General features: G+C 49.4%; 1 protein-coding gene across 1 annotated transcript; it reads left to right on the top strand.

Moving 5' to 3' along the window:
- The first annotated feature begins 287 nt into the window (after nucleotides 1-287).
- On the top strand, nucleotides 288-3044 carry Syndig1l (synapse differentiation inducing 1 like). Its single transcript, XM_048362836.1, has 3 exons — nucleotides 288-704; nucleotides 2599-2739; nucleotides 2886-3044. The coding sequence occupies exons 1-3, from the start codon at nucleotides 288-290 to the stop codon at nucleotides 3042-3044; spliced, it is 717 nt and encodes a 238-aa protein (XP_048218793.1).
- The last annotated feature ends 17492 nt before the right edge of the window (nucleotides 3045-20536 follow it).

Genomic DNA, 20536 nt, shown 5'->3' with positions numbered 1-20536 from the left:
GCTAGAGCTCTACTGCTTGACCTACAACTCCACTTCCAGCTTTTTAGTGATTAATTAGAGGTAAGAGTTTCATTGACTTTCCTACCTAGGCTGGCTTTGAACCATGATCCTCAGATCTCAGCCTCCTGGGTAGATAGAATTATAGGCATGAACCACCAGTGCCTAGCTGGAACCACTTCCGGTTATATGTCCAGTGCCCTGGTGTCAGTATCTGTCTTGTTCTCCCACAGGCTCTGTGAGGACCCCTTGCCTGGCCCAGGCTCCCCTCCCCAGCCGCAGCCTGAACCATGGAGAGCCTGAGTGAACTGCAAAACCCACTGCTGTCCAGGAGCCCTGCCCACCTCCACAGCCCCTATCCCTACCCAGAGTCCCCAGCCAGCTGGTCCTGCCAGGAGAAGCTCTACTCCTACCTCCTGGGTGGTGCTGGCCCCACTCGTCCCCATCAGCTCCTGGACCCAGGATCCCTGCAGCTGGCAGTGGAGGCCTGGTACAGGCCCAGCTGCCTCCTAGGGAGGGACAAGGTCAAGGAGCCCAGGGCAGGCAGCTGTGAGACAAGCTTTACAGAGGCTGGAGACCCCCAGGTGGGACCCCCAGACCAGTGTGCAGAACCTGGCCAAGCTGAAGAGGATGTCACCATCCAGACTGTATCCTACGGCGTTCAAGAAGAGCTGCAGGTCCAGGAGGACACCCAGGAGGAGGAGGAGGTGAGCATGGATAATAAGCACAAAATCCCAGCCACCCCCCTACCTGGCAGTGAGGTGTAAGAGAACTTGATTGGAGGCACCAGAGGAAAGATGGTGATGTAGATACAGCCCACAGGTTGAGAAACACAAGCTCGGAGCCAGGCATGATGGTGCATGGCTGTGATCTCAGCACTGAGGAGGCTGAAGCAGGAGAATGAATTTGAGGCTAGCTTGGGTTACACAGCAAATTCAAGGCTAGCTGATGCTACATAGGGAGGGAGATCCTATCTTGAATAAAGGACAAGGGAGGAAGGTAGGAAAGAAAGAAAGAAGGGAGGGAAAGAGGGAGGGAGGGAGGGAGAGAGGAAGGAAGGAAGGAAGGAAAGAAGGAAGGAAGGAAGGAAGGAAGGAAAGAAGGAAGGAAGGAAGGAAGGAAGGAAAGAAGGAAGGAAGGGAAGAGAAGGAGGAAGAGAAGAACACTAGCTTGGATTAACTGTTTATCAACCCAAATGATAAGTAGCAATTATTTACTACTCAAAGAAAATGTTATTATTTTGATAAATGACCATCTAATTCTCTTTGTCCTCCAAAGAAATCTTGGGGTGCATAGTTCTACAATCTAATATTTTAATATAACCCCATGTAATTCAATATATTCTACAAGGGATTTGTAAGGTTACATGGTCTTCCATTGTGAATTCTTTTCCTTTATTACACAATCTCCTAGTCATTGGGCACTGAAAGTGTTGCTTTTTTTTTTTTTTTGTCAGTCATGGGGCTTGAACTCAGGGCCTGGGCACTGTCCTTGAGCTCTTTTGCTCAAGGTTAGCACTTTACCACGTTGAGACACTGCTCCACTTCCAGTTTTTTGTTTTGTTTTTTGTTTTTTGGGGGGGCCAGTCCTGGGGATTGGACTCAGGGCTTGAGCACTGTCCCTGGCTTCTTCTTGCTCAAGGCTAGCACTCTGCCACTTGAGCCACAATGCCACTTCTGGCCATTTTCTGTATATGTGGTGCTGGGGAATCGAACCCAGAGCCTCATGTATATGAGGCAAGCACTCTTGCCACTAGGCCATATCCCCAGCCCCTCCACTTCCAGTTTTTTGAGTAGTTAATTGAAGATAAAAATCTCACGAGACTTTTCTGCCTGGGCTGGCTTTGAACTGCGATCCTCAGATCTCAGCCTCCTGAGTAGCTAGGATTACAGGTATGAGCCACTGGTGCCCATCTTTTCAGCTTTTTTTTTTCCAGCAGAGGCTAAGGCCCAAATTCAAGGCCTTGTACTTACTAGGCAAGTGTTCTTCCACTGAGCCAAATTCCTAACCCCAAGTGTTGCGCTCTCTCTCTCTCTCTCTCTCTCTCTCTCTCTCTCTCTCTCTCTCTCTGTCTCTCTCTCTCTCTGTCTCTCTCGCTCTCTCTCTGTCTCTCTCAATATCTTGGTGACACTAGGGCTTGAACTTGCTAGGTAAGTGCTCTGCCACTTGAGCCACAACCACAGCCCACTAAGGACATTTCTAACCTGCCACAAGTACTATCCTAGAATGAACAGCCCTGGATCTAGAGACTTGCATTCTTTCCTGATGGTAAATTCTTACAAGTTGACTCATCAGGTCATTGTTCTAAAGGTGTTTGGTAGGGGGACAACTAACCTACCATTTTCACCACTAGCAGAGCAGACTGGCAGTCTGGACCAGTTGGTATTTCTTTCATTTGCTTTTTGTTTTATGAGACAAAACAAAGTCTAACTAGCTCAAGCTGGCCTTGAACTCAGAACCCTCTCCCACCCCCACCCCTACTTGGGATTACAGGTATGCACCATCACACCTGGTTATCTGTTGTTTTAACTCTTGCCAGTCTGACCGGGCTGGGGTAACCCTGGACCCTGGACATGGGCACTAAACTCCCCTGGTTTGCAGAGTGATGCCATCTCAACGGAGAGTGAAAGTGAAGACAACTTCCTCACACTGCCTCCCAGAGACCACCTTGGGCTCACCCTCTTCTCCATGCTCTGCTGCTTCTGGCCACTGGGCATTGCTGCCTTCTACTTCTCCCAGGGGGTAAGTGTACCCACACCCGGGGCTGTTTCTCCAGCCATGCCCCTCTGCTTTAGGGTTTGGCTCCCATCCAAAAGATGGGACCAGGGACATGGTGAGCTGGGCTGTTTTTCTGGGTGCGGGAATTCATCCATCATCTCTCTCCCTAGACCAACAAGGCCATCTCCAAAGGGGACTTCCGCCTGGCCAGCACAACCTCCCGCCGGGCCCTCTTCCTGGCCACTCTGTCCATCGCTGTGGGGGCTGGTCTCTATGTGGCAGTGGTGGTGGCTCTGGCAGCTTACATGTCCCAGAATGGCCATGGCTAGTGGCCAGTAGGACCCACCTCCTGACTCCTCAGTCCACTTGGCCAAAGCAGAGGGGCTTGGGGGCTGTGGACTCTGGGAGCCCTGGCCCAGCAGAGAACTTGCAGGAGCATCTTGTTGAGGGACTGTGACCTCCACTTCTCACCCACTGCTTCCAGCTCCAGATCAGGCTGGGACGCCACTCTAACCCAGGTGCAGATGGCAAACAGTAAAGCTAGGGCTGCCCAGCAGGCAGGGCCGAGCCCAGCCTACTCTGCCCATTCCCAAGAGGTTCTCTCATCCTGCTGGCAGCCCATCCTTGACATGCCAACCTCCCCACAGAGAAAGGGCAGGAAGTTTCAGGAAGGGAAAGGATGACTGGGGCCCAGAGGATCAGATCAAGTTCTTCCAGCCCTCCAGGGTCTGCACCTGGGGACAATCTGAGCAATATCCACTCCTCACCCCAACGCTCCTCTCTGGATCCATGATGCTCAGTTCCACCAATCAGGAAGGAAATAGGTGGGAACCCAGTTTCTTCCTCATTCTGAGGGCTGCATATGTCTGCAACGGTGGACATGTAAGACCCTGGTCTGCTAGAGGAGTCTCAGGCGTAAACTCTGCACAGAGCGTAGGTGCTTAGAGCTCCCTGTGTGAGGCGAAAGGCAGATTGGATGACAGAAAGGCTGGAGGGCATTGAAACAAAATCCTACTGGATTACAGAGCCTCCTCACTCTACCCCTGTTTATCATTCCACCATTCATTCTAGGCTCTGCTGAGGGAGAATCCTGAGTGGAGAGAAATGGAGAAAGAGCATCGTCATCCCACCAGACTCTAGTTCAGGCCCTTAGGAAAGGCAGCCTAGGGAATGTCCAGGATAAAGAGGAAAGAGAGAGTTCAGCAGATGTGAGCTACTGAGCAGCCAGCAGAGCTCAGAAGAGCTTCCTGGAGGAGGCATCCCCTGAGTAAGGCTTAGAAGGATGAGTGGAATCTGATCAAATTTGTTCCCATATAAGTCCTTCTACTGGTGATCAGGGATGTGGCACAGGCCTCCCATGGGGATTTCTAAGCTGGTAGGATCCTTCCGGAACATCCAAGCTGGAGCCAAATTGCAGCCATTTCTGAATCTCAAGGGTTGGGGGGAGTGATATTGGTGATGGACCCCTGGCCAGCTTTGGAAAACCTTCATTGATACCTCCATTTGACTCCCCTAGCCACTAGGGAGCACCAGGCAGGCGGAGAGGCAGTACACTGGGAAGGAGGCCTGGTGGGGTTCAAGCAACTGTGCATGATTTGGGGGGAGGGGGCTAGCCATTTCTGTGCCCATCCTGAGCTCAGATGGGATGATGGTTCCCCTACTGACCTTCCCTGCCCACACCCGCCCCCACCTCCCACACCTCAGGCATTGCCCAGCTCTCCACTCCCTGCATCCTTGGCAGTTTTAATGTCCCCCTTATGTATTTATTTATCCTGGTAATAAACTTTTCTGTACTGGTGCCTTCTGGGCCTCTTGCTGTCCTTCCCAGTCCCCAACATTGCCTGTGTTCCGCTATTTTCTAGTGCTGGCCTTCATTTCACAATCTGCACCTGCAGATCAGACCTGGAGCAGACAAGCTCACATGTGGGCCTAAGAGGAAGGGAAACCAGACACCAGCACTGCCCCAGGACTTCTTTACATGGGGTAGCCTGGATGTAGGCTGATGGCTTGCATGTGCCTTTATGCAAGGCAAGGCAGGGGAAATCCCTCCTAGATGCCAGAGCCTCAGCCAAATGGGAGGAAGGGATGGGGGCCAGGGCGACTGAGGCTTCACAGAGCTGCTTGGAGCTACCAAAGATGGATGCAGGATATGGCAGACCAATGAGCTCCATTCCCCTTCCGTCCATTCTTGGGCCTCCTGTGTCTGCCATCCCAGAAGATGCTTGTAGGTAGTGTGAAGAGAGAGTCATCTCTACCTGCCTCAGGCTCTAGCCTTAACACAAAATCTCCTCAATTCTGACTCTCATATCCTCTCATTTCTGAGCCTCCAGGAGCCTGCCTGGATCAGCAAAGGGGCTGTGTGTGTGTGGAAAGCTCTGAGGAAGCAGGTTACTTACATTTACAATCTATATGCGCCCACTTGTAAGACATAGCACTGCACATCTGCCCACACATGATGCATGGCAAGGAAGCTGGTGGGACAGAGATGAGCTCCCAAGATGTGTTGGTGGAGGAGGGAAGAGGCAGGAGGAAGAGGGAGATCTGAGCAGAGAGAGAGGTCAGGCTATAATATACTCCAGAATAACAATCTGGTCCAACCTGTGGTAGAACCAGGATGCCCTTCATTATTGATCCAAGAATAGGTGAAGACCCAACCTTTCTACCCTCTCCTCAATCAGTCATTGGTTTGGGGTACTCAGAAAAGGTATAAAGGCAGGCACTGGTGGCTCATGCCTATAATGCTAGCTACTCAGGAAGTTGAGATCTGAGGATCATGGTTCAAAGCCAGCCCAAGCAGGAAAAGTCCATGAGACTCTTATTTCCAATTAACCCCAAAAAAGCAAGAAATGGAGCTTTGGCTCAAGTGGTAGGACAGCAGCTTTGAATGGAAAAGCTAAGCATGACTATAGGGCCATGAGTTCAAGCCCTAGTACTAGCACCAAAAGATAGAGGGGGAAATAAAAGAGAAAAAAGGAGAGAAGAGAGGAGAAGAAAGGAGGGGAGGGGAGGAGAGGAGAATGGTAGGGAAGGGACAGGACAGAAAAAAAGGTGTGTGGCCTTGGGTGAAGAGGCCAGCTCATAAGAGCTAACCTGCTGGCTGTTTGCTGCCAGCACCAGCATGCTCGTACTCACAAATGCACACTCAAATGCTAGGGGGAAAGAGGGAGGTGTGATGGTTGAGGACTCCTACTCCGCTTTACCCACTCTGAAGTTTCACCCATTGCCCTTGCCTGGGAATGGGTTCAGGACACCATGTACTCCAGGCCAGGCCATGCTTGGGCTAGGCAGGCTGCCTTGCAGTCCCAATACTTCCCACCTCCTTCAGTCCTTGAGAAGAAGGAAGAGAAGCCCAGCGATTTCCTTTTTTTCCCCCCTCTTTCTTCCTGTTTAAGTTTCTTTTTTCTTTTTTTCTTTCTTTTTTGCCAGTCCTGGGGCTTGGACTCAGGGCCTGAGCACTGTCCCTGGCTTCTTCCCGCTCAAGGCTAGCACTCTGCCACTTGAGCCACAGCGCCGCTTCTGGCCGTTTTCTGCATATGTGGTGCTGGGGAATCGAACCTAGGGCCTCGTGTATCCGAGGCAGGCACTCTTGCCACTAGGCTATATCCCCAGCCTGTCCCTGGCTTCTTTTTGCTCTAGGCTAGCACTCTGCCACTTGGGCCATGGCACCACTTCTGGCCGTTTTCTGTATATGTGGTGCTGGGGAATTGAACCCAGGGCTTCATATATACGAGACAAGCACTCTTGCCACTAGGCCATATTCCCAGCCCCCTCTTCCTGTCTAAGTATCCAAGGTAGGTTTGGAACTTACAATCCTCCTGCCTCCTTCTTTCCAGTGCTGGAATTATAAGCAGGAGCCGCCATATTTGACAAAGAAGTAGGGGTTTCATATGTGTGATGCTGTAAATAAATCCCAGGCCTGGAACATGCTAGGCAAACATTCTACCAATGAGCTACATCCCTAGCCCTAACTTCCTTTTTTGATTTCTCTTTTGAGATGGGGTTTTGCTGTATCAGCCAAGATGGCCTATGATACATGGACTTAAAGGATCCTCCTGACACAGTCTCCCAAGGAGCTGGGACTACAGGTCTATACCACCTCACTTGATTAACTACGGTTAACCTTGGTCACTCCCCACCCTTTTACCTCAGTCCCTATCCCCAGCTACAAACTCAGATTCTACATGAGAAAATAGGGGCTGAAACAGGACCTTGAAGTCTTTCTGATCCCCTTACTACTACCCTCCATCCCATGGAGCCTGGGCTTGGGCTTGTCCTACCAACCTTTCTGGATGAGGCCTGCCTCCAGCACGCCTGAGGCTCGCCAGCTCTGCCTGCGCTTCCCTGCCTGAGGCTGCTGGGAGGCCTGGGGGTGGGGGGGGCGCTTCTGTTCCTCTCCTCTTCAAGCTGGCAAAGAGGCTGGGGGCAGGGAGGGCCCCCTGGGTAAAGGTACCCATGATGAGCTGCAGAGCCAGCACATCTGTGCAAATATTACCAATTATTTTTCCCACTATAAACACCCAGCAGGAAAGCAGGGAAGCAACCAACCCAAACTGTTTAAAATAGAAACCGAAATTGCTGCACAGGGAAGCAAGGGCCCTAAACCAAGGATCCAGAGGCTTCCTCCATCAGCTGTCACCTGCTCCTACAGCCACACCTTTAGTCCTCCCCAGAGTCCTCCTCCACAGAAAGAGACAATGAACAAGAGGGGAAAACCTCTCCCCTAAGACTCTCATGGACCAGGACTGAGCCAGCTGGCCATGAGGAACCAGGAGCTGGGGCCACCTGGCCTGTGGTTGGCAGATGTTAGGCAAGATTCTGCCCTAAGTAGACCACAAGGCCAGTGGTACTGTGTGGAAAAGAGTGGGGGAAGGGAGCTGCCCCTTTCCTTTTACTCCATCCTTGGTGGGAAGAGTCCCAATGTTTGACAGGCCAGGCCTGAGGGCAAGGGAGCCTGGGCTGACCCCACTCCCAGGAAAGGAATGCTTCTGGTTGTAGAAATGACTAGAAACTGACTCACAGGGCCCCACAGCCTTCTTTGACCTTCCCTCCCCCCAAAACGGGTTGACAGACAGCGGGTTGCCTGACAGTCACACAGGTTGTCAAAATGGTGACATGTTTCCATGCCAGTTAATACATAAGCCCTGTCCAGCCCCAGACCTGGTTAAGATTTCCCTTTCTGTTTCCTGAGCACCAATCCTAGGATCTCAGAACTAAGGGATCCGCAGCTGGCACACCAGCCCCCTCCAGTCCATGTCTGGGCTCTCCTGACAATCAGTTTCTTGAACGTCGCCCTGTCTGTCCTGGTCCCAGACATCTTCTGTCTGTCCCTGTTGCTCCCCTTATCTAGGGCATGGGGGCTGGTTGGTGTGGTGAGAGGTGGCATTGTCAAATCCTGCAGGGCCTGAACCCAACAATGTTGTAAAGAAAGGAAACTTAGAAGGGATCAAGTCACAGTCCCTTAAGCTAGTGAGGCACAGGGAAGGAGGGTCCCACAGTGGGTTATAAACCAAGCACAGCTTTTGCACCAAGGCCCTGGAGTAGCTGAGCAGGGCTGAAGATGTCTGCCTACTGTGTCTGTGGAGACACAGAAAACCCAAGGACAATTGCTGCTGCTGCTGCTGCTGTTGCACCGTGCATACTAACAGACGTGCCTCCCTCTGTCTTCCTTCCTTCCCTCCCAGCCCTGGTCCTGCTTCAAAGGCTTTGCCAGCCTGCCGCTCCCGGGGGCTGACACTCTAGCCCTTCTTCTATTTTTGGTGCTATGACCAGGGTGGGTGAGAGGGTGACAGTCTTGCTTCAGCCTGCCCCTCGCTCCCCTTGGGGGCTCTCACATCCTCTCTGCCACAGGGGGAGGTGCTACTCTGAGCGGAGGAGTCCCCACAGGGAGACTCAGATGTTCTGGACAAAAAGAAAAGATGTTCATGGGGCTTGTCGGCATTTCCAGCACTTTCAACGTACATCCCTGCACTGCCTTTACCTCGCTCCCTCTGAAGAGCCAGGCAGGCTTCAAAGCCCATCCCAGCTCTGGGAGGAAATGACAGAAACTCCCAGAGGGCAGGGTCCCCCAAAGACAGCCAGAAAGGGGACAAAGGAGACAGTAGGCATCTATCTTTGCATCAGCGGGCAGGGCTGGAGTTAGACAAGAATAAGTACTGTTTTGTGTGTGTGCCAATACTAGGGTTCGAACTCAGGGCCTGGTTACGGTCTCTTCGCTTTTTCATTCAAGGCTAGTGCTCTGACACTTGATGCTGAATGGTGCACATCCAATTTTTTTTTCTGATTAATTTTTGGAATAAAAATTTCATGGACTTTCCTGCCTGGGTTGGCTTTGAACCATCATCCTTAGATGTCAGCCTCCTGAGTAGGTAGGATTACAGGCATGAGCCACCGGCGCCCAGCAGGAACAAGCGCATTGATGATATTTTGAGAACCTAATGGACCTTCCCACAGGCTCTGGACCTGCCCCCACGTGACAGACAGAGACTGAGGCTGGCAAGGGCCACAGCTCAATGAATGGTGGCTGGCTTTGAACCTCAATGCTCAGATTGAGGGCAGATTTTCTGACTTGGACTGGTGAGTACCACCTGTGCCAGCATTAGGCTCATTCCTTTTTGTACTAACTCAGTTTGTGGACTGAAACTGGGCTCAGAGAGGTGAGCTAAATTGTCCTACTACCTGAGAAGTTGGGGAGACTTAAAATTCATTGTCACTCTTCTATCTCCATGAATCCTCTGTACCTTCGACCCCATCTGCCAACAAACAAGAGTTGGAGAGAAAAATAAAAACTCAGGAGCAAGAACCAGCTTCCACTCTTGCCTGAAATAACTCATCATGTACTTCTCTACCTAAATCTGGGCAAAGTTGCAGCTGAGTTTGAGCAAGGCAACATCTTAGACTTTGCCAGCCCTCTGCCCAGCATTGCCCCAAGCCTGCTACCCCACCTTCAAGCCTCCCCCAGCCCCATGCCAGCTCCAGATCCCCTTCTAGAGACAGGACACACAGCTTTCTCCGGGTATACCACTGCCCTGGAGAGGATTCCACAATCTGAAAACCAGTTATGATTTAGCATCCTGACTTGGGGCCTTAACCATCCCCACTCCTGCCTCTGAGTCCCTCCAGAGGCCTGAGAGCCACCTGTTAATCATGGCACCCAGAGGCCAGGCAGGTAGAGGGAGCAGGATGCTCCAAGAAGCAGACTTGTGTGGCACCAAACTGCAGCCAGGTTGACCCAGGCCCCCAACGTGCCTCCAACATGAAGCAACAACTGACCGTTCTTGCTCTGCAAGGCAGAAAGAGCCTCTTTCCTTCCAAGTGAGGCACAGGGAAACCTTGTGCTCCTGCCTTTGTCTTTGCACATGCAGGTCCTGATCCTATTACCAGGACCATCTCCCCATATCAGCAGTACTGGCATGGTACTGCCCGCCCAAGCCTCACCTGAGAGAGGCTGTCCCAAGTAGGTTGTGTGTGTGTGTGCGAGTGCATGCACATAAAAGCCAAGCAAGACTGAGAGAGCTTGAGTTGAAGACCCAGTACTGGCGCGCGCGCAAGCGCGCACACGCACACACACACACACTCTCCAAGATTTATGGGATGTAGTTCATGCGCCCAATAATGAAAGGATAAAGAAAATATGTATATAGACACCATGGGATATTATTCAGCCATAAAGAAAAAGGAAATTATGTAATTTGCAGGAAAATGGGTGTAACAGGAGATCATCTTGCTGAGTGAACTCAGAAAAGCTAAAAAAAAAAAAAGCCAAATATGGAATATTTAGCTCATCTGTGGAATGCTGACCTGAAGGACACATATACATAAATACATATATACATAAATATAGAGAGAGAACATAATTGTAACTGTTTGGGAGATGATGGAGAGGAGGAGAGGGAAAGAGAATGGTGGACAGCAAGTAATATTGAAATATATTACATCTATGCATGAAGATGGCATAACATCTCACTGGAAGCTGTTAGACAGGAGGATGAGGAGACAGATAAAGAGAAAGAAATAGAGACGATTACTCCAACTAAAATATAATAAGCATGTGTGAATCCATTGTGAAATTCCTTTGTACAATCAATATAATTTAAAAAAAAAAACCACCTGACCAAATTTCATTTGACTAAGATGTGTACCAATAGTCCCCTACTTCGCAGAGCCTTGCTTCCCACTCAACAAAGTGAAAAGATCGCCATTCCTAAATCGCGGGCCTAATCAGGGTCCCTAAGGACCAGAGAGCATGGAAGTCTGGGACCTTTGATTTCTCAGCCCATATGTTCCCTGGCCCCAGTGAATTCTAACCACCTTCTCAGCTCCAAGCATCTGCAAGTAGTAAGTCTCTGTTTTGGTTTGGGTTGTTTGTTTGTCTGTTTGTTCAGTTTGGGTTTGTTTGGGTATTTTTGATCTGAGACCAGGACTTGGAACTCGGGTGTCTGATGCTTTCACTCATTGGTTGGTGCTCCACCACCTGAGCTGCCTCTAATCCTGTCTCTGAAATCTGAATTTCAATACAAGAGCCACAGTGCCAGAAGGCACAGCCCTGGGAGACTCCAAACTGGGGTGGGCACTGTGGCCCCTCGGGAGCAACTTGGGGGAACTGATACCCAGGGAGCAGAAGCGGCTGCACTCTCTATTGTTCCATTTGATTTCTTTCCCCTGGGGCTTCAAGCATTACTTTTTTTTTTTTTTAAACTCACCACTTAAACCACAAAGAAACACTAAGTCCAAAAGCAGAACAAAAAAGGAGTAGTGGGAAGTCAAGAAGGCAGCTTTGCAGAAGAGAAAGGGGAGGAGATGGGAAGGGAAAGGAAGGGAGAGGAGGAGAAGGGGGAGAAGAAGGGAATGGAGCTGGAGGAGGAAGGGGAGGAGGAGATCCTTGAGGTGACTCCAAATTTAGCTCTGGGGACTTTGCTCATCACTCATCAGTGACATCTGGGAAGTGTGGAACACCAGAGCGCATAGCTGGAGTTGGAAGAGGCCATAGGTGCAGGTCTATGAGAAGACTCATAGATGCCAGAGATTAAGAGAGACAGTATCTTGAAGGCAGAGTCATGGTGAGAGGTGCCAGGGGCTCCTGTAGGATAGACACAGGCCAAGAGCCAGAGGCTCAGAAATCCAACAGTACTTGGAACTAGCACTGGGGGCCAGTAGGGAGGAGCTGAGCCTATTGCTGACAATACAAAACTTAGCCCTTTTCTACCTTAGTTCCTTCCTTCCTTATTCTTCCTTCTATCCTCCCCTCTCCCCAACTCTTCTCTTTCATGAGACAAGGTCTCAAAACACCAGCCCAGGGGGCTGGGGATATGGCCTAGTGGCAAGAGTGCTTGCTTTGTATACATGAAGCCCTGGGTTCAATTCCCCAGCACCACATACACAGAAAATAGCCAGAAGTGGCGCTGTGGTTCAGGTGGCAGAGTGCTAGCCTTGAGCAAAAAGAAGCCAGGACAGTGCTCAGGCCCTGAGTCCAAGCTCCAGGACTGGCAATAAATAAATAAATTAATTTTTTTAAAAAAACAACACCAGTTCAGGCTGGTCTGGAACTTTCCTACTTCTACACCTCCTAAAGTGCTGGGATTAGAGGCATGCACCCCTATACCCAGCAACAATGAACTTTCGTTTGTTTTGGTCCTGGGGCTTGAACTCAGGGCCTGGGCACTGTTCTTTAGCATTCTCATTCAAGGCTAGCATTTTACCACTTAAGCTCCACACCTGGCTTTTGGTGGTTAATTGGAAATAAGAGTCTCATGGACCTTTCTTCCCAGGTTTGGTTTAAAACTGCAATCCTTAGATCTCAGCCTTTTGATTGGCTAGGATTACAAGTGTACAATTAACAATGAACTTCAATCTTAATTTCTTTGGGGACACAAATCCCTTTGAGAATTTTCTGACAGCTGTAGATTCCTCCCAGAAAAATGCAGACCTACATAGACATTTTTGGGGGATTGTGGTGCCAATACTGGGTCTTGAACCTGAGTTCAAGATTGGGGTGCTGGTTCTTTAGCTTTTCTGCTCAAGGTTGGCACTTGAGCCACAACGCTGTTTGCAGCGCTTTTTTTTTTTTTTTTTTTTGCCAGTCCTGGGGCTTGGACTCAGGGCCTGAGCACTGTCCGTGGCTTCTTTTTGCTCCAAGAGCAGACCTGTGTGCTAAACTGCACTAAACTGCAGCCAGGTTGACCCAGACCCCCAACGTGCCTCCAACATGAAGCAACAACTGAAAGAGCCTCTTTCCTTCCAAGTGAGGCACAGGGAAACCTTGTGCTCCTGCCTTTGTCTTTGCACATGCGGGTCCAGATCCTATCACCAGGAACATCTCTGCCACTTGAGCCACAGCGCCACTTCTGGCTGTTTTCTATATATGTGGTGTTGAGGAATCGAACCCAGGGCTTAATGTATACGAGGCAAGCACTCTTGCCACTAGGCCATACTCCCAGCCCTGTTTGCAGCTTCTTGATAGTTAATTAGAGGTAAGAGTCTCACAGACTTTCCTACCCAGGCTAGTTTTGAACCATGATTCTCAGATCTCAGCCTCCTGAGATGCTAGGATTACAGGCCTGTGCCACCGATAGCTAGCTATACACACAATTTTATACACTACTTCCAGGCTGACAGGAGCTGTCGGCCACCCCACATTGGGAAACCTACTGTAACAGTCAACTCCAGCCTGTAGATCTGGCTGGCATCCCTCACCTGCCCTGCTCACGTTCTCTCCCCACCTCACCTGTGTTTTCACTGGGTGGAAATCTCCTTCCCCCTATCCTAGGTGTTTTCTTTTGTTGTGGTTGGTGTTTTGTGTTGTTATTGAAGTTTGAACTCAGAAACCCACCCTTGCTAGCAGGTGCTCTATCACTTGAGCCACTCCACCAGCCCCTTTTGGCAGGGTTAGTTTGGAGATAGGGTGTTGCTTTATGTCTGAACTGACCTGGGCTGTGATCCTCCCACCAGTGCTTGCCCATGTTGCTGAGGATGATGGGTATGTGTCATGGATTCCAGCCATTGTGCTTCCCTGGTAGCTGGGATAAGAGGTGCCTGACATGGTGCCAAGCAGAAGTTGATAGGGGAGGATTTTTATGCCTGGGTTGGCCATCAGCCAAGTAGTTAGGAATATAGGCTTGAGCTATTCCTCTAGGGTATTTTTTGTTTTGTTTTGTTTTGTTGCCAGTTCTAGGCCTTGGACTCAGGGCCTGAGCACTGTCCCTGGCTTCTTTTTGCTCAAGGCAGGCACTCTGCCACTTGAGCCACAGCACCACCTCTGGCCATTTTCTGTATATGTGGTGTGGGGGAATCGAACCCAGGGCTTCATGCATACAAGGCAAGCACTCTTGCCACTGGGCCATATTCCCAGCCCCTCTAGGGTATTTTTTGAACCCATGATACCTTTTTCCCTCTTAAGAATTCTTCCTTTTTTTTTTTTTTTAATTTGCTGGTCCTGGGGCTTGAACTCAGAGCCTGAGGGCTCTCCTTGAGTCTCTTTGTGCTCAAGGCTAGTGCTCTACCACTTGAGCCACAATGCCACTTCCAGCTTTTTCTGAGTTTATTGGAGATAAGAATCTCACAGACTTTTCTGCCCAGGCTGGATTTGAACCACAATCCTCAGATCTCAGCCTCCGGAGTGGCTGGTATTACAGGTGTGAGCCTCTGGCACCCAGCTTCCTTCTTCTCTTCACCATCTAGAAGCCAACTCCCTCCCCAGGCACATTTAATTCTATTAAATTTAAATGTAATTAAGTCATCCACTCTGTATAGACTTCCAAGGTCAGTGCTGTGCATCATTACAGCCTGTGGGTCTGAGCCATTCCCGCATCCTCCTCTTCCCAGATCCTTGCCACCCAAAGGCCAGGCCCTCAGCTCATCCACAAGAAATGAGCCTTAATATCACTCAAGCAAGGAAGAGACCCTGGAGATTGTTTCTCAACCTCTGAAGATCCAGAGAAGAGTCTTTAGGGGCTGTGATTAGATGTTAGGCCATGTTTCCATCTTACAGGAATGTTACCTTTTGCTTAAGAAGTAAGAATTGACTCTTACTCTATGGTTCCAGGACAAAATACCAAATTTGGCATCAAGGGAGGATAAGAGACAGGATGGTGGAGGATCTCTATGGTTGGGTTCCGTTTCAATGCTGGGGGTTGAACCCAGGGACTTACATGTGCTAGGCACGTGCTCTAGCCAGCTTTGCCACATACATACATACATACATACATGTGCCAGTACTGAGGCTTGAACTCAGGGCCTGGGCCCTGTCCCTGAGTTTATTTGCTCAAGACTAGCACTGTGCCACTTGAGCCGCAGCTCCATTTCTAGCATTTTTGGTGGTTAATTGGAAATAAAAGAGTCTCATGGACTTTCCCACCCAGGCTGGCTTCAAGCTCTTGAGTAGGATTACAAGTGTGAGTCACTGGCACCCAGCTGCTATACATCCAGAGCATACTCAGTTTTTCGTCAATGGTGGTACCTGCAGATGCCAATCATAATAGTTATAACTGAATTTCAGGTAACAATGAATGATTAGTTAATGTACGTATGCCTGCAATATCAGTGCTTAATTAAAATCCCAAATGTATAGTCTTGAGCCACGGGCACCCTACTTTCCTTTTTCTTTTTTAAAGCACTGAAGGTTTAACTCAGGACTTTGTACCTACTACACAGGTGTTTTACTGCTTAAGCTACACCCCAGCATCATTTCTCACTTCAATAAACATGTGGGGATAAGGCAGCAAACAAGCAGGATATATTCCTACTATCTGGGGCTTGCAAACCAAGACAGACAAGACAGATGGGGATGCCCGGGGACAGTGCAGGCACGGGGCAAGGGGAGACCTGTGGTAGGATCAGGCTTCTCTGGGCAGGTGTCATGGCTGGTAGGACTGGCAAGAGCCAGCTGTGAAAGGACAGAAGCAGACGCCTTCCAGCCGGAGGAGTATCACCTGGCTGATTTGTAGACGTTGCCCGTTTCTGTCATAGAAATACTCCATCATGGCCAATTCACTTTTAGGAAACTGACATTTTGAATGGTTTGGGGATTCAAAGTGCAGGGGACAAAATGGCTATATCAATATCTTCCTCTCATGGAGTTGCTTCCAGCTCCAGGCCCTATCCTCAGCCCCTTCCTCCCCAAACGCCCCCCACCTCACCACACTGAGTTTTATGAGGCTCTTTCAGCAGAGGCATGCACATCAACTAGGCTTGCTGCCGCTCTGCCCCCAGAAGACTTTCTCCATCTCTCCATGGCTGGCGCAGGTCAATCCTTCAAGATCCTGGGCACCATTGCCTCTCTCTGTTGCAATTCAGAATATAATCACAAGGCCCTGACTTTGGGGGGCGGGGCGGAAACTAGCTTTAAAACCCAAACTGTTGCCAGGTACCAGTAGCTCATGCCTGTTATTCTAGCTACTCAGGAGGCTGAGATCTAAGGACTGAGGTTCAAAGCCAGCCTGGGCAGAAAAGTCCCTGACCTTATCTCCTCCAATTAACCAGCAAAAAGCCAGAAGTGGAGCTGTGGCTCAAGTGGTAGAGGGTCAGCCTTGAGCAAAAAACCAAGTGCCACTAACTCACACCCATAATCCTAGTGATCTGGGAGGCTGGTTTGAAGCCAGTCTAGGTATCTTCTTATAAAAAGTAGTGGGACACCTTTTGAACTGAGAGCTGGGGGCGATGACACTTGACTGAGAGCTGCTGTGAAGAGCAGTTGGTATGAGGTGTGGGGATGACCCCTGTGGCCTTTCTGTCTGCTGGCACCCCAGTGGCCACCCCAGGCAGAGGGTGATTTGTGAGCGGCCTTCTGCCAGTCTCCTAGCTGCTCCCCCACCCCGTCTCTCCCTCTTTCTCTCTGCTGAGCATGAAAGCATCATTAGAGTTAAGTGGATTTCATGCTATTTTCAAAGTCATTTTCCATGGAAAAAATTTTTTATACCATTAAACCTACTTTATGCTGCTCCTTCTCATCTCCCCTAGAAGTTTCCCTGCAGTGGGAACACTTAAGAACCTGCCAGTCACACCCCACAGGTAAGCCTGGTGTCACTGGCTGGGGAGGGAAATCAGAGGCATGTCTTGTAGACTCATTAGGGAGCCTACATTGCTCAGAGAAGACTTGGTCCTAAGCAGCTAGATATGAGATGCCAGGCAAAGCCAGCACTGCGCACGCGCGCACACACACACTCCACATTTGTATATCTCACATGGAAGAGTCTGTTGCAAAACAGGAATTAAAGCCAAACAGTTCTCCTTAGCTTACAGCCTAAACACTGCCTATCAGAGATGGCTGGAGAGGAGCCTTCTCTGCTTGCCATGTCCTGAACTCCAGAGAAATATTTGAGGAGCAACTTTGTGTATCATAGTAGGCAAGATATCTCCCCCAGAATTCAGGACCTTTTCCCCTCAGGGGAAAATAGAGCGATAAAGAAATGTCCATGGGGCTGGGAATATGGCCTAGTGGCAAGAGTGCTTGCCTTGTATACACAAAGCCCTAGGTTCAATTCCCCAGCACCACATACATAAAAAATGGCCAGAAGTGGAGCTGTGGCTCAGGTGGTGGAGGGCTAGCCTTGAGCAAAAAGAAGCCAGGGACAGTGCTCAGGCCCTGAGTCCAAGGCCCAGGACTGGCCAAAAAAAAAGAAATGTCCATGTTCTACCTAATTGTTTTTTTTTTTTCCCCCTTAGGGTGACACGTTTATATTTAAGATTTTCGGAACTGGTTACCTCACAGTGACACAGAATGCTGTCACATCATACAGAACTAACCTCACATTCTGCTTTCTTTTTATGTCTGTGTTTTTGTGTTGGTACTAGGGTTTGAACTCAGGGCCACTCACTCTTAGCCTTTTCCCTCAACCCTAAGTTTCTACCACTTCAACCACAACTCCACTTCCTGCTTTCCTTGTTGTTGTTGTTGCTGCTGGTGGTGGGACTTGAACTCAGGCCCTGGGCACTGTCCCTGTAGCTTTTCCACGCAGAGCTAGCATTCTACCACTTTGAGCTACAGTGCCACTTCCAGTTTTCTAGTGGTTAATTGGAGATGAGAGTCTCATGGACTTTCCTGCCTGGGTTGGCTTTGAACCTTGATCCTCAGATCTCAGCCTCTTGAGTAGCTAGAGTAACAGGCAGGAGCCACCCCCCCCCCCCCCAGCTTCAATCAGGTATTTTTATGAGGGAGGTTGGGACTGCACTCTCATAGCCAAAATGGGAAGGAATTAGAAATCAGCTGTTCTGGGCCCACTGGAAACCAATAAACTTTTTGCTGCACCAGACTGCCACCTACTGCCCATAGGCTGCTATCACAGCCAAACAGGAACACCCCTTGGTCAAACCCTACATTACATGGGTGATAGCTCTGGAGTCTCACTGAAGCCCTAAAGTCCAGGCAATGAGACAGAATCAACAATGCCCTGAGTTAAGTGCTATGGGAGAAACTGGGGTGCAGGTAGGGAGAAAGGTCTAGATGAATGCGAGCGATAAGCAGGAGAGGGCAGGGGTGGGACTAGGTGGGCCTCATTAGAGTTTTGGATTTTGTGCTAAGCCAAAGAGAAATCCAGCAGAGTAAGACTCAGGTGCTAGTGAGATCAGTCTGGCCTTTGAGAGGAGGGAGAATCAACTTGAAAATCATTTCAGTACAAAGATGAAAACAGCTGCTGGCATAGATTACAGGGTGGCTGTGAAGATGTAGCAAAAAATGGTGCAAGAAATATTTTAGGAAGTAGGACTGGTTAGGTTTGCTAGAAACCAAATCCCAATGGTTAGGTTTGCTAGAAATCAAATCCCAATGGTGGGCACCCGTGGCTCACACCTATGATACTACTGTAGTAACAGAAGGCTGAACTCTAAGGATCATAGTTCAGAGCTAGCCTGAGCAGACAAGTTCAAGAGACTCATCTCCAGTTAGTCAGCAAAATGCCAGAACTAGAGATATAACTAAAGTGGTAGAGTACTAGACTTGAGCGGAAAAAGCTAAGAAAGAGGATAAGGCCCGGAGTTCAAGCCAAAATGCTGGCATACACACATACACAAAGGAGGAAAGGGATAAAATGTGTCTACTAGCTGGGCACTAGTGGTTCATACCTGTAATACTAGCTACTCAGGAGGCTGAGCTCTAAGGATCCTACTTAAAAGCCAGCCTGAGGAGGAAAGTTCCTGAGACTCTTCAGTTAACCAGCAAAAAGCTAGAAGAGTTGTGGCTCAAGTGGTAGAAAACCAGTCTTCAGTGAAAAAAAGCTAAGGGGGTAGCACTCTGGCTGAGTTCAAGCCTTAGTACCAGCATGCATACACACATACACATACACATTAGAAGAAAAAAAGCAGAGCATGGGGCTGGGAATGTGGCCTAGTGGTAGAGTGTTTGCCTCGCATACACAAAGCCCTGTGTTTGATTCCTCAGCACCACATATATAGACAAAGCCAGAAGTGGCACTGTGGCTCAAGGGATAGAGGCCTTCATCTAAGGATCACTGAAACCAGCTCAGATAAGAAAGGCAGTGAAACTCTTATCTCCAATTAACCACCTAAAACCAGGAAATAGAGCGTGGGTCAAAGTGATAGCATGCTAGCCTTGAGCAAAAAAGCTCAAGAACAGCACCCAGGCCCAGAGCTCAAGCCCTAAGACCAACAACAACAAAAAGTGACTCTCTAGTCCGGCACCAGTGGCTCACACCTATAATCCTAGCTACTCAGGAGGCTGACATCTGAGGATTACAGTTCGAAGCCAGCCTGGGTATAAAAGTCCATGAGGTTCTTATTTCCAATCAATCACCAAAAAAAAAAAAAGTAGGGGCTGGGGATATAGCCTAGTGGCAAGAGTGCCTGCCTCGGATACACGAGGCCCTAGGTTCGATTCCCCAGCACCACATATACAGAAAACGGCCAGAAGCGGCGCTGTGGGTCAAGTGGCAGAGTGCTAGCCTTGAGCGGGAAGAAGCCAGGGACAGTGCTCAGGCCCTGAGTTCAAGGCCCAGGACTGGCCAAAAAAAAAAAAAAAAAAAAAAAAAAAGTTGGAAGTGGGGACTTCACTTAGTCCCTTTGTTCAAGCCGGGAGAGACCTCAGTTCCTGTAGACAGAGAGCATGCAAATTAAACATGGTGAGGTCTCTTTGTCTGACAGGGCCTAGCCTAAGCTCATAGCAAGAGCTAAATTAAATACCTGGCATCTGAACCTTGGTGCAGGCCTGGCCTTGAGCACACCTAGTATTCATGGCCTCTCCTATCAGAGAGGAGTCTTCAAAAACAGCTGAAGCCCTGCCCTTATCTGTCACTTCTAGAGCCAAGTCAAGGCACAAACTAATTCCTTCTGCTCCCCAAGCTTAGTCATGAGCCTATCCCCTCAAGACAGAAATAGGCACTCAATCCCCATAGGCCAAAGGGGACTACACGAATCAACAGTCACATCTAACAAAAACAAACATCACAGGCTGTGAGCAATATATCACTTTATTTCTTTGGATTTTTTTTTCCCCAACATTACTTTCAGAAACGCAAACTCAGCCTCTTCCTGCCCATTTTGTGCATCCCGAAGCTCAGACTTCGAGAAGAGGATCAGCAAATGCAACAGGCCTTCCTGGGCTCCCTTTCCATGCCCATGGCAGGGACCAGGCCTGAACCTGTCACCTCCTGTGTGTCAACACACTTGCTTAGTGGCCACAACATTCTAAGCCCTGCTCCTCATGCTGAGCCTGGCACACAAACTGGCCATTCAATTCCAATGTTCCTCGGGAAAACATCTGAGTAGAGGGTGCCACTTCCCAAAGAAACTGAAGGCGTATTCTGCCCAATGGGACAGATGGACATACTAGAATATGGAAAAGCAGAAAGCAGCCTTACCTAGCCATCTTTCTCTATCC

The sequence above is a fragment of the Perognathus longimembris genome, chromosome 14 (genome assembly GCF_023159225.1).
Source record: "Perognathus longimembris pacificus isolate PPM17 chromosome 14, ASM2315922v1, whole genome shotgun sequence".
Taxonomy (NCBI): Eukaryota; Metazoa; Chordata; class Mammalia; order Rodentia; family Heteromyidae; genus Perognathus; species Perognathus longimembris.
Note: the sequence above shows the minus strand (reverse complement) of the source record. Positions and strands in the feature narration are given on the sequence as shown.

Bases quoted from the DNA above. Each gene is read 5' to 3' on its own strand.
- Syndig1l (XM_048362836.1), top strand. From the start codon at position 288: ATGGAGAGCCTGAGTGAACTGCAAAACCCACTGCTGTCCAGGAGCCCT. The intron at 705-2,598 runs GTGAGCATGGAT...CCTGGTTTGCAG, and splicing joins ACACCCAGGAGGAGGAGGAG to AGTGATGCCATCTCAACGGA. The intron at 2,740-2,885 runs GTAAGTGTACCC...CTCTCTCCCTAG, and splicing joins CCTTCTACTTCTCCCAGGGG to ACCAACAAGGCCATCTCCAA.